The sequence below is a fragment of the Diabrotica virgifera genome, chromosome 5, assembly GCF_917563875.1.
Source record: "Diabrotica virgifera virgifera chromosome 5, PGI_DIABVI_V3a".
NCBI classification, from domain to species: Eukaryota; Metazoa; Arthropoda; class Insecta; order Coleoptera; family Chrysomelidae; genus Diabrotica; species Diabrotica virgifera.
The window spans coordinates 54,164,095-54,177,738 of record NC_065447.1 but is presented as its reverse complement, the minus strand read 5'-3'; the positions used below and the strand labels follow the sequence as shown (position 1 = coordinate 54,177,738).

General features: G+C 33.8%; 1 protein-coding gene across 3 annotated transcripts in view; it reads right to left on the bottom strand.

Annotated features, from left to right (window-relative positions):
- LOC114339351 (cholinesterase 1) overlaps positions 1-13,644 on the bottom strand; it is a 57,711-nt gene that overhangs the window by 32,324 nt on the left and 11,743 nt on the right. For 2 of the 3 annotated variants that reach the window (XM_028289986.2, XM_050651452.1), the window contains exon 2: positions 4,370-4,495. In XM_028289986.2, the coding sequence (XP_028145787.2) occupies positions 4,370-4,495 (126 nt within the window). Of the gene's footprint in view, positions 1-4,369; positions 4,496-10,278; positions 10,386-13,644 lie in introns of those variants that run through there. The other variant, XM_050651453.1, reaches the window with a different exon arrangement.

Sequence of the window (13,644 nt, the reverse complement as noted above, 5' to 3'; positions counted from 1 at the left end):
TCCATTGAAATAATTTTTTCTATTTAAACAATTAATAAACATAAAAAAATTGAGACGAAGCAAGTTTTCAATCCTAATAGCAAATAATTAATATTGAAAAATATCAAAAATTACTAAAAGATTTTTAAATTGAAAACTTACTGGTACATCCCCATGTAAACGCCTCCAAGACTTCTACAATTTGCAAGTCATATGGATGCTGCAGTAAAGACGATAGGGAAGGAATTCTAAACTTTGCAATTCAAATCCCCCGTCTGCAGCTGGCTAGGAACTGAAAGATGCACCATAGTTACTCTACTGAGTAATAAGAAAATAAAATAAAAATGTGTGTGTACCATTTTTATTTATTCGGCTGCAATACGAAGGAAAAACAATCTTACTTTTTAATTAGAATAAGGAGTGCAGCCAGTCCCTTTAACTGCAGTTTTCTGCTCTTATTGGAGCGTCATCAGAAGGAACGTAGGCACTGTTCTCCTTAATCCAATTAAAATGCATCGAAATGTTTTCCCAAATATTGCAGCCAAAATAATGGTAATAGGTGGCTAGCGCCATCTGGCCGTACAAAGACGAAGCAAGTTTTCAATCCTAATAGCAAATAATTAATATTGAAAAATATCAAAAATTACTAAAAGATTTTTAAATTGAAAACTTACTGGTACATCCCCATGTAAACGCCTCCAAGACTTCTACAATTTGCAAGTCATATGGATGCTGCAGTAAAGACGATAGGGAAGGAATTCTAAACTTTGCAATTCAAATCCCCCGTCTGCAGCTGGCTAGGAACTGAAAGATGCACCATAGTTACTCTACTGAGTAATAAGAAAATAAAATAAAAATGTGTGTGTACCATTTTTATTTATTCGGCTGCAATACGAAGGAAAAACAATCTTACTTTTTAATTAGAATAAGGAGTGCAGCCAGTCCCTTTAACTGCAGTTTTCTGCTCTTATTGGAGCGTCATCAGAAGGAACGTAGGCACTGTTCTCCTTAATCCAATTAAAATGCATCGAAATGTTTTCCCAAATATTGCAGCCAAAATAATGGTAATAGGTGGCTAGCGCCATCTGGCCGTACAAAGACGAAGCAAGTTTTCAATCCTAATAGCAAATAATTAATATTGAAAAATATCAAAAATTACTAAAAGATTTTTAAATTGAAAACTTACTGGTACATCCCCATGTAAACGCCTCCAAGACTTCTACAATTTGCAAGTCATATGGATGCTGCAGTAAAGACGATAGGGAAGGAATTCTAAACTTTGCAATTCAAATCCCCCGTCTGCAGCTGGCTAGGAACTGAAAGATGCACCATAGTTACTCTACTGAGTAATAAGAAAATAAAATAAAAATGTGTGTGTACCATTTTTATTTATTCGGCTGCAATACAATATTCTAATTAAAAAGTAAGATTGTTTTTCCTTCGTATTGCAGCCGAATAAATAAAAATGGTACACACACATTTTTATTTTATTTTCTTATTACTCAGTAGAGTAACTATGGTGCATCTTTCAGTTCCTAGCCAGCTGCAGACGGGGGATTTGAATTGCAAAGTTTAGAATTCCTTCCCTATCGTCTTTACTGCAGCATCCATATGACTTGCAAATTGTAGAAGTCTTGGAGGCGTTTACATGGGGATGTACCAGTAAGTTTTCAATTTAAAAATCTTTTAGTAATTTTTGATATTTTTCAATATTAATTATTTGCTATTAGGATTGAAAACTTGCTTCGTCTTTGTACGGCCAGATGGCGCTAGCCACCTATTACCATTATTTTGGCTGCAATATTTGGGAAAACATTTCGATGCATTTTAATTGGATTAAGGAGAACAGTGCCTACGTTCCTTCTGATGACGCTCCAATAAGAGCAGAAAACTGCAGTTAAAGGGACTGGCTGCACTCCTTATTCTAATTAAAAAGTAAGATTGTTTTTCCTTCGTATTGCAGCCGAATAAATAAAAATGGTACACACACATTTTTATTTTATTTTCTTATTACTCAGTAGAGTAACTATGGTGCATCTTTCAGTTCCTAGCCAGCTGCAGACGGGGGATTTGAATTGCAAAGTTTAGAATTCCTTCCCTATCGTCTTTACTGCAGCATCCATATGACTTGCAAATTGTAGAAGTCTTGGAGGCGTTTACATGGGGATGTACCAGTAAGTTTTCAATTTAAAAATCTTTTAGTAATTTTTGATATTTTTCAATATTAATTATTTGCTATTAGGATTGAAAACTTGCTTCGTCTTTGTACGGCCAGATGGCGCTAGCCACCTATTACCATTATTTTGGCTGCAATATTTGGGAAAACATTTCGATGCATTTTAATTGGATTAAGGAGAACAGTGCCTACGTTCCTTCTGATGACGCTCCAATAAGAGCAGAAAACTGCAGTTAAAGGGACTGGCTGCACTCCTTATTCTAATTAAAAAGTAAGATTGTTTTTCCTTCGTATTGCAGCCGAATAAATAAAAATGGTACACACACATTTTTATTTCATAAAAAAATTGTTTATTGGCTATTCGTGTATTGTTCCTGCGAATGCATTATCTGCAAATTTTCATTCATTTGCATTGAAGAAAAGGGAGTCAAATTAACGTCTAAAGGTTTGACAAACGATTGAACTAAAGAAAAGCGTTTAAAAATTAGAAAATATGCTCAGAACAACTGAGATGGACTTCTGGAGAAGCGCCGCTGGTATATCAATAAGAGATAAAATCAGAAATACAAGAATATTGGAGATAATGGATGTAAATCATACTATAATTGATGATATATAAACAAAGCAACTAAGATGGTTTGGCTACGTACAACGTATGAAAGATGAAAGATTACCCAAGCAAGATTGATTACCCAAAGAAGAGGGAAAAGAGGAAGACATAGGAAGTGCTGAATAGAGGGAATTGATAGGGGAATTAGAGAAAGAGGCTTGAACGAAGACATGTGTTACCATAGAGAACAATGGCGATTGGAAATCGGAAGACGTCGTAGAATGTTATCAACCGATTATATACAGCGTGTATGCGTAACTTGGAACCATATGGGAAACTTTTTTAATATTATCAATTTTACGAAAAAAAGTTATTCTTCATAAAGTGCTCTGCATAGTCTAAAACCTAAGATGCAATCATCAGATATCAAATTTTATCAATAATATACGAGGTATGTCCAAAAATATGAATTTCGCTCAAGAGTAAAGTGCCTTTATATTTCACAATATAAAAAATTGTTATTAAGAAAAGTTGTTTGTAATTAAAAATGATGTTATAATATGCACTTACACTCTTCTAATTGAAATTTTTTTTTTGAAAATTTTCCTCAAATTACTGATACCCAACATCAGTTTTATTTAAGATAACTCCGTTATTATAAATTTTGCGCGAATAAGTTATTCTTTATAAAAGTGTCTAAAAAGGTTAAAAAACTAAGATGCAATCATAAGATATCAATGTTTTTCAATTTTATACGAGGTATGTCAAAAAATATGAATTTCGCTCAAGAGTAAAATACCTTTATAGTTTACAATATTTCAACTAGAAGGATGCAATTGCATATTGAAATATAGTTTTTAAGTATGAACAACTATTTTTAAAAACAAATTCTAATATTGTGAAAATTAAAGGTACTTTACTCTACAGCGATTCATTCTATTCATATTTTTTGACATACCTCGTATAAAATTGACAAAATTTAATATCTTACAATTTTATCTTAGTTGTGAGAATATACAGAACGTTTTATAAAAAATAATTTTTTTTTCATAAAATTAATAATAACGGAGCTATCATAAATTAAAATTATGTTGGGTGTCCGTTCTTTGAGGAAAATGTTCAAGAAATTTTTTTTCAATTAGAAGAGTGTAAATGCAGATTATAACATAATTTTTAATTACAAACAACTTTTCTTAATGACAATTTTCGATATTGTGAAATATAAAGGCACTTTACTCTTGAGCGAAATTCATGTTTTTTGACATACCTCGTATACTGTTGATAAAATTTGATATAGGTGTGAGGCCGTAGCACAATGTTGCTAATATCTATAACTAGTATTCGAGAGTATCATTAATGGCAAACCATCACGAGGAAGGTCTTACAAATGCTGGATGAAAGAGGTATGAGGAGTTATTTGACCATGATTTACACGAAGCTTCCCTCATAGGATGAACATCAACGATTCGAGAAATCGAGACGTGATGGCATTATACTCTTCTGAGAGTCAACAGAAAAAGAAGAAGATACATATTAAAATAGAAACGGAAGACTTTTTGTTTCATAATATTACTTTTATTTCCAGTAAGACTGAATTTTAAAATTAAATTTTTTTCTGAAGAAACTTTGAAAATTTGTGTAAAACCAAAAAAGAGAGAACTTACTTGGTTGGTGTAGATTTTTAAGGTTAAGCAATCCTCAGAACCTTGAGCAGGTGATCCTTGGATACACATTTTTGGTTTTGGTCTCACATCTAATATTCCAGACCAATTTGCCTTTGGTACTGGTGCCTAAAAATTGTTAATATGTTAAGTATCTAATTATTTTGGAGAACTGTTTGCAGGAAGTTAACAATAATCTCAGATCCTTTATTTCTTCCATTAATATACTGTTGGCCAGAAAAAATACAACATTTTGTATCCGGTTATTTATTTGGATCAAAAGTATTCCTTTGTAAGTCTTATCTAAAAATATATCTGATAAAGTTTTTATCTCACTATATTTTCTTTATCTAAAGTTTTTCTTTTTTTTTCGCAAGAACAAAAAATATTCGTTCATGTTCAGATAACATATTTTGTCTTAATCAAATTATAAAAAAGAAAGTTGTGACAAATAGAGAGTTACATATCACTTTTATAGATCTTGAGAAGGCATATGACACAGTCCCCCTAAATAAACTATGGGAAGTCCTGGGCACATCAAACATACGTCAAACATTGGTTAGTGCTCTCAAAGATCTATATTACGGTGGTTCAAACTCCCATCGGAGACCTCTTAGCTGAAAAATTTGCAGTTACTAAGGGTCTCAGACAGGGACGTTGTATCTCTCCGACTCTGTTTAAGATTTATATCTCTGTAGTTTTGAAACAATGGAAAAGGAAAGTCAAAGGAATGGGTGTACAATTTACATTAAATTAAAGTTAAATTACATTAAATTTAACCTAACCTATACTTTACAGTTTACAGATGATCAGGTGGTGATCTCAAATGACAAAGACGACATGGAATATATGCTTATAAAACTAATTGAAGAATACCAGAAATGGGGATTAAAATAAATTTAGAAAAGAAAAAATACCTCTCAATTGGCGCTGAAGCAGAACAACTCGATATCGAAGACAATAAAAAAAATAAATCCATGTGACGAATATAAATACCTTGGCGTCATTTTTAACCGTAGTGGAAAAGACGAACGAGAAATAGAACATCGAATCATACAAGCACGAAGAGCTATAGCATGTCTAAACGGAGTTCTATGGAGTAAAGAAATATCAAAGAAAAGAAAATGGAACATACAGGGTGTTTCATTAATAATTGTCCATATAGTAACTGGAGAAACCTTAGCACAAAATACGAAGATTTAACCTAAAACACTTAAATAAAATGTGGTTCCTTACTGAGTTACAGGGTGTTTTATCTACAAATTTAAAAAATATTTTTGCTCAGCATTTTAAAACTATTCAGCGTATCCTTTTCATACTTGGCAGGAAGTATAGGTACTATACAAACTACTAAATTATGTTAAAAAACGTTTCTGGCTGTTTCCAGAGGCGTACGACGGGGGAAAGTGAATAGTTGACCCTTTCCAAATTCTACGCCACTGGCGGAATTGCTATTTTAGTTTAATTTTTGGATTCTCCAATATTTTCTATGAAAATAATATCCTCTTCATTCGTAACGATAAAGTCATTAGTTTTCGAGATCTTTGAAGTTAAAAATGAAACGACACGGTTATTTTGATTAATGTAGTGTATCCCTTCATTTTTAATTTCAAATATCTCGAAAACTAATCATTTTATCGTTACGAATGAAGAGTATATTATTTGCGTAAAAAGTATTTTAAAATCAAAAAATTACACTAAAACAGCAATTTCGTCAGTGGCGTAGAATGTGGGAAGGGTCAACCAGCCACTATCCCCTGTTGTACGCCTCTGGTGGTAGCTAGAAACGTTTATTTATCTTAGTTTAGTAGGGTTTACAGTACCTACACTTTCTGCCAAGTATGATAAGGATAGGCCGAATAGTTTTAAAGTACTGGCTACAAATAATTTTTAAATTTTAATCATATGAATCATATCATAAATTAATCAAAATAACTGTGCTGTTTCATATTTAACTTCAAATATCTCGAAAACTAATGACTTTATCGTAACCAATGAAGAGTATATTATTTACGTAGAAAGTATTGGTAAATCTAAAAATGGCACTCAAATAGTAATTCCTCCAGTGACGTAGAATTTGAGAAGGGTCAACCAGTCACTATCCCCTGTCGTACGCCTCTGGTAGTAGCTAGAAACATTTGTGTATCATAATTTAGTAAGGTGTGCCGTAGTCGCACTTTCTGCCAAGTATGAAGAGGATATGCGAAATAGTTCTAAAATGCTGAGCAAAAATAGTTTTTAAATTTTTAGATAAAACACCCTGTAACTCAGTAAGGAACCACATTTTATTTAAGTGTTTTAGGTTAAATCTTCGTATTTTGAGCTAAGGTTTCTCCAGTTACTATATGGACAATTATTAATGAAACACCCTGTATATGAGACTATGGTTAAAACTACCCTGCTTTATGGAGCCGAGACATGGAGAATAACCGAGAAATATAAGAAAAAGGTCGAAGCCACAGAAATGCATGCCATCAGAAGATCGATGAGAATATTAATAGCCGAAAGAATAAGGAATGAAGTAATAAAACAAAAAAATGGGTGTAGTATGGTATAAAAATATGGTATGGGCATGCGAGCCGAATGGGGGACGAAAGATTGCCTAAAAAAACTATGATGTGGCCACTCCCAGAGAAGAAAAAACGAGGAAGACCACCACAGACCTGGAATCTGGGAGTTAGGAAAGCGATTAGCGCTCGAAATCTAAATGAGGACCTAACTCAGGACAGAATACAGTGGCGTTTGGGAGTCGGACAACGTCGTAAGACGTTATGAAACCGAATATATATACAAAAAATATAAGAAAGTTTATCTCTGTTTATTTTATTCAAGTTTAGCTTATTTATAATTTTTAGTGATTTTGGATTGTTTTTGATTTGCCCAAAAAATTTAAAATGCCAACTAAAAGTACGACGCATTGTAGGCATGAAAGAGGCCGGTTTTTGGTTTACAGGAAATTTCACGAAGAGTTAAAGTTAATCCATCAAAGCCAAAATATTGCAAAGCCGTGATTCGCACCATCTTATACTTCCAGGACTCAGAAATACACGGAACAATAATACATCAAGTAAGAGATGATTAAGTAGCACCTACAGGAAGAGTAAACATTTTAGGAAGAACAGTTAATCAAAGATGACTTGGAATGGGATTGAGATTTTACCGTCTGCGTTTGGTGTAACCTTTGACACCACAGCATAAAGCTCGACGCTTAGAATGGTGCTTCTTCTTCTTAAAGTTCCCTCTCCTATCGGAGGTTGGATACCATAATTGCTATGGTCAATTTGTTGGCTGCTGCTCTGAATAGTTGTAATGCATTACAGTTAAACCATTCTCTAAGGTTCCTCAGCCAGGAGATGCGTCTTCTTCCTATGCTTCTTCTTCCTTGGATCCTTCCTTGCATAATAATTCTCAGCAACTCATATTTTTCTCCTCTGGTAATGTGACCCAAATATTCCAGTTTTCTAGTTTTTATACTTTTCATAATTTCTAACTCCTTATTTAAACGTCGTAGCAATTCAACCTTGGTAATCCTTTGAACCCACTGAATTTTCAATATTCTTCTGTAACACCACATTCCGAACGCTTCTGTTCTTCTTATGTGTTGTCTCTTCAGTGTCCAAGCTTCCATTCAGCAATATAGAAAATATGTAGTACTTAGAGCCCTCAATCTGAGAGGCAACTGAAGGTCCTTGTTTGTAAGCAGTGTCTTCATTTTTATGAATGCTTTCCTTGCAGTTTCAATTCAGAATTAATTTCTTTGCTTTGGTCATTTTTGTCATCAACCCAGGTTCCCAGATATTTGTATGTCTTAACTTTTTCCATTTGGGTTTGCTCTATCTGGGTTTGCTTTGAATGGTGAAAAAACAGAGTTCGGCAAAACTGAAATGGCCAATGGAATTTTGTCTGCTTCAGTGATAAATCTAGGTTTTGTTTGGGTGGCTCTCATGAGCGCATAAGGGTAAGATGTTGTCGAGGTGAAAGATGAAATATAGACTTGGATATAGCTAACCAAGCATTATGGTATGGGGCGCTTTATGTTTGGGAAGCAGATGTCCTCTAGTTCTTATTGACAGCTCGAAGATATATTGGTGAAGTACCGCAACCGGTTTTACATCCTAGTCTACAAACCATTCTAAATGCTACCTTTCAACAGGATTACGCAAGACCTCATATTGCCCGTGAAACCATGGAGTTAATACAAGAATTTGGTATAGAGACTTTAGACTGGCCAACAAGATCAGCTGATGTAGTAGGTTGAAAACTAAATCGATTGCCACGTCCTTCAGCAAACTTAGAAGACCTGTAGCATATCATAAGAACAATCTGGATGAATACTCCGCAATATTATATAGACCAATTACACCGATCAATGCCCCATAGAGGAACTGAGTGTATAGAAAATCAAGGAGGAGCAAATCATTATTACTTTTTTTGACGAAAATGACTCCTCGGACACAATATTAAATTATAAACTATTATGTTGTTTCAATTCCTATTAGGCTATTGATTATGTACTATGGAAAGGAACTACAACGTTAACGGGGTTTTATTATTTAATATGGTCAATGAATCTCTATATATGAAAAAACCGCGGAGTGCTACCATTAAAGGGGTGCGTTTTTGAGAAATGGGTGAATTAGTCCCTGGGCACAGGTTACATTAGGGTGAGATCTGGTACAAAAATATCTACATAAAAGTTGTTTCTGGTTGAATTTCCTATCTAAATATCACTTTTTAAAGTCAATGATACTTTTTTTTACAAAAATATATTCAAAAGAAAAAGCACAAAGAAACCCAAAAGAAAGAAATTTTGTTTTTTGTCTCATAACTTTTGTCCACGGGAATATAGGTATAGACATTGCTTCACAGAAAAAAAAACTTACATATTTTTTATTTAAAATGATTTTTGTTAGAGGTCATTAGGATTTACAGTTTTCGAAATATGATTTTTCAAATTTCGCCACTCACAGCAATTTTGGGCAATTTTCCTTGTTATTTCGCAAATATTGTTCTGTAAATTTTTTCTACGTAACTTTAGGCATATGCAATGGTACATGTAAGAGGAATAGAAATCAATTACCTTTAAAATGTTCTACTGTATAATGTTGTACGACTTCTTATAAAGAGGTTATCTTTTTCAAGACTTTATACTATTAACGAGTTTTTATATTTTTTATGATTATTTTTTAAATTTCCCATTATAATTTTTTTTTCCACATTTAGGTATATATTATATAATAAAAAAGAAAGCTTATTCTGTTTACCTTAAAATGGTGTATTATAAAATATTCTAGGATTATTTTTGAATAAGATATGCTTTTTCAAAATGTAATAAGTACTTGCAACGATTTTTGATTTTAGGATTATTTTTTAAATTCTTCATTATAACTTTTTTATGTGATTGTGTGTTATGATTGAATCTTATTTTTTATAGGTAATACTTTGGATCCACTTGACTCGGCCGGGCAAACTTCAAAATATGGATTAATTCCAATATTTACTGTCAAAGCTCCTGCACCACAAGCTTTGCTTGAAAAAATAGCATGTAAATGTACCAAAGGATGTACAAAAAACTGCGGTTGTAGGAAGATAGGAATTAGTTGTTCAATATTCTGCAAAGGGTGCTTGTGCATGGGTACTCATTGTGGGAACTCTAAGATAAGTGAGGTGTCACAGGAAGATATTGAAGCTAATGCTGTAGCACTTAGAAATAAGGGGGAAGATAAAAGCTTGGAAAATTTAGATACTGCTTAAATACAAAAGGGTCGAGAAAACTAGGGGATATTTCTAAAAACTACTTTGCTACGGCGGCTCGTGTTTTGGTTGGAGAGCTAAGGTTGTGAGTTCGTTAAGAAGAAGTTAGGGATTAGGGAATATTTACTACTATCAAAAATTTAAACAAGGGTACTTACAGATATCCTGGGGTGTTAAATATTAATCCTGGCTATATTTTGTTAGGGCGCCTTACCAGGAGTTTTACTTTCTATGATCATCCAACATCTTAAAATTTGACTCTAAAAAGCTTTTAAAGTTTGTGGTTAAAATTTTGCCAATAGGTTAGCGGTAAATAAACAGGACAAAATACACAGTTATGGCATTTATTGAAAAATTATTCCTTGACATAACAAAACTTTCAGATTACATAAAAGATTACCTGTAAAAAAAAATACATCTACTTTTCTGAACATAGGTTATGGTGCACCAAAAGATAAACAATAATATTATTGCATTGAGGATTTGATATCTGACTTAATTATGACTTGTATAACTGACTGACTGACCTAATTATGACATATATTATAGCATTTGCATTAAAACAAAAATTTATATTCATTCAGGGAACAATGTTTACATTAAAGAATTACTGACTACTCCTCGTAGTACTTAATTATTGAAAATAACAACAACTATGTCACCTGTCAAATATCATTCCGTAAATCTTTTATTTTTAACTATTTCAAAAGGTTTCAAAAAGGATTTTAACATTAACTTACAATTATGTCTTTACAATAATATTTTAATGATGGAAGCAAAATTATTCTTTGTTCTGTTCAACAATTTACTTTTTCATCTTTGTATTTTAAGTTCCAAAAAGATTTATTTTTTTTATGTTGAAAGAAATTAACGTTATTAGTTTGAGAATTTTATAATTATTAAAAGTCACTATACCTTAAAATTCAAAACTTCACCATTGTGAAACTTGACATGACACTTGACAGCACGTACGTAGTTCATACGTCACTCGAAGGGGAAAATGTCAATGGAAAATTACTGATTGCACCATATACCATTATACCATGAAAATACCATAAAACAAAAGAAATTTGCTTATTTACCTCGGGAAATAGGTTTTCTAATCCAGGAGACGGGAGGCTTGGGTTTAATTCATCACTACGATATTAGTACTATGCCGGCTTTCATAAATACATACGCAGTATTTTTACAAAGCGTATATTACACTTTTACCATCAAAAAAGGAACTGCTACACCATCAAACTGATGGTACACCTACTTAACAACAACACAGAAGAACTTTGATAGATCCCATTTACTTGGAAATTCTTTTTGCGTCACAAAAAAGCCGGTAACTCACTATCGATGTTTACTGATTCACTACCATTGTAAGAATGCCTGCTTTCTTCTCCGTCTCCTGCCAAAATTCCTTGATCCTGTCACTACGCAATTTCCGGCTTCCGTTCTTCAGAGCCAATTACGAGCTTCGATCTTTGTACCAAATTCAAACAAACCAATCAAATTGATTTTCAACATTTATTCTAGAAAGTTCATCAACGCATTAGAACTGTACTTTTGTCAAAACTTCTTACAAATTCTGTTTTTGCGTCTCAAATAAACAGGAATCTTGTAACACATTGAAATGTTGCGGAATACTTCGTAGATGTATACAGGTGCGGTTTTAGAAAATTCCTTGCAATCTGAATTTAAGTAAAAAACTGAATAAAAAAATTTGGACTTCTTAGAGAGGGATTGTAAAATCTATACAAATCTAAAGATCATATTTTCACTGGTTTTTTAAACGCTACACAGCCTCCTCCGAAAAGAGAAAGCTCGGATAGCTATCCAGTTTTCGATAAACCAAACAAAAATCAACCATGACTCCTTGAGTGAGGCTAAACAATCACATCAAAAATTTTTTTAGATGATGGCTAGTGGGGATTAAATTAAACAAACAAACGTTAGGGATTGGGCTAGCGTACCATCGATCGCCAGACTCTTTAAAGTCGAGTAGACTGAAATGTGTAATGACTCTAAAATGAACTGTAGGTGACAAGAGTTTCTGTGCCTTGGGAAAGAAACTAAACTTGTGCCCTGTGTGGACCTCGCTGACATCCACAGCAGTAACACAAGTGACATACCAGGGCAGACACAGCCTTGTCACCTCGTTGCCTAACCGCGAGCGGTTCTCAAAAACTAAACAAATCATTTGAGCTCTAGGCTCAGCAGATAGGCATCTGCCTAAACTCCACTAAACGCCTAGCGAGTTTCAGGGAATTTTGTTGGCAACGGTTCAGCAAAAATGAGGATTTAGAATCTCCATTCTAAATACCTCAATGAGACAACGTAATCTTAACATTTGTCTCAAGTCGAGATCGGTAACTTTATGTTAAACGTCTCACAGGGAATATACTCACTTCAACAACTAGACTAAAATAAAAGAAGACTAACAAAGGGGGATACAACAACAACAAGGGCCAAATCACAACAAATTCATACAAGGGGGTATACGACAACAACAGGGACCAAAAGACGACATACCAAAATCAAAGAGAATATCAACTTCTTATCAAGACTAAGGGAACTGAAGAACAATACAGGGGGAACATGGAATAGGGGATCAGGACTAAGGGGATGACATATTATCTCCATCAGATACAAAAGGTTTTAAGTCTTTAACATGCCATTTACCAAGATCAGAACCATTTAAATCAGAGAGACGATACACCACTGGTGACAACTTTTCACGGACTGTAGCTTCAATGTACCTCGGTGCTAGTTTAGACATAAACTTGTTAGCAGCATTAGACAGGACTTTATTCCTTTTCCATACTCTATCTCCTACTTGGAATTGGACTTCTCTTCTTCGTAAGTTGTAACTTCTAGCGTTACGTTCATATCCTTTTCGAAGATTAGCCCTGACCTTTTCGAAGACTTGACTTAATCCTTTTACTTCTGAAGCATACATATCACGGTTACCAGGAATAATTTCTAGATCTTGCTTCCGTTGATCGTTTTGATCAACACCATAGTAGTTTCCACTCAGGGGAACATGACGGCCATAATTAAGGAAAGCTGGGGTGTATCCAGTTACTTCGTGCTTTGCGGTATTAATAGCTTGTCTGATCTTTGCTAAATTCTTGTCCCAGTCTACGTGGTCTTTTATATACATACGGATTGCTGTTCCAATGGTTTTATTATTTCTCTCCACAAAATTACATTGTGGTGCATACACGGGGCTAAACCATACTTTCTGAACATTATACCTACTACAGAGATTAATTAGAAGAGGGTTGTTCAGATTTGAGGCATTATCACAAATCACATACTGGGGAACACCAAACATCAGGAAGACATTATCTTCCAAAAATTCAGTAATACTCTTAGCCGTAGCCTTCCTCAAAGGATGGACTAAGGTATATTTACTAAACCAATCAGCAACCACTAATAACCATGTATAACCTTTTTTAGAACGAACAAAGGGACCTATCAGATCAATGGCAACTATTTGCCAGGGGAATTGGGCTTCTCTCTGCTTACCCATT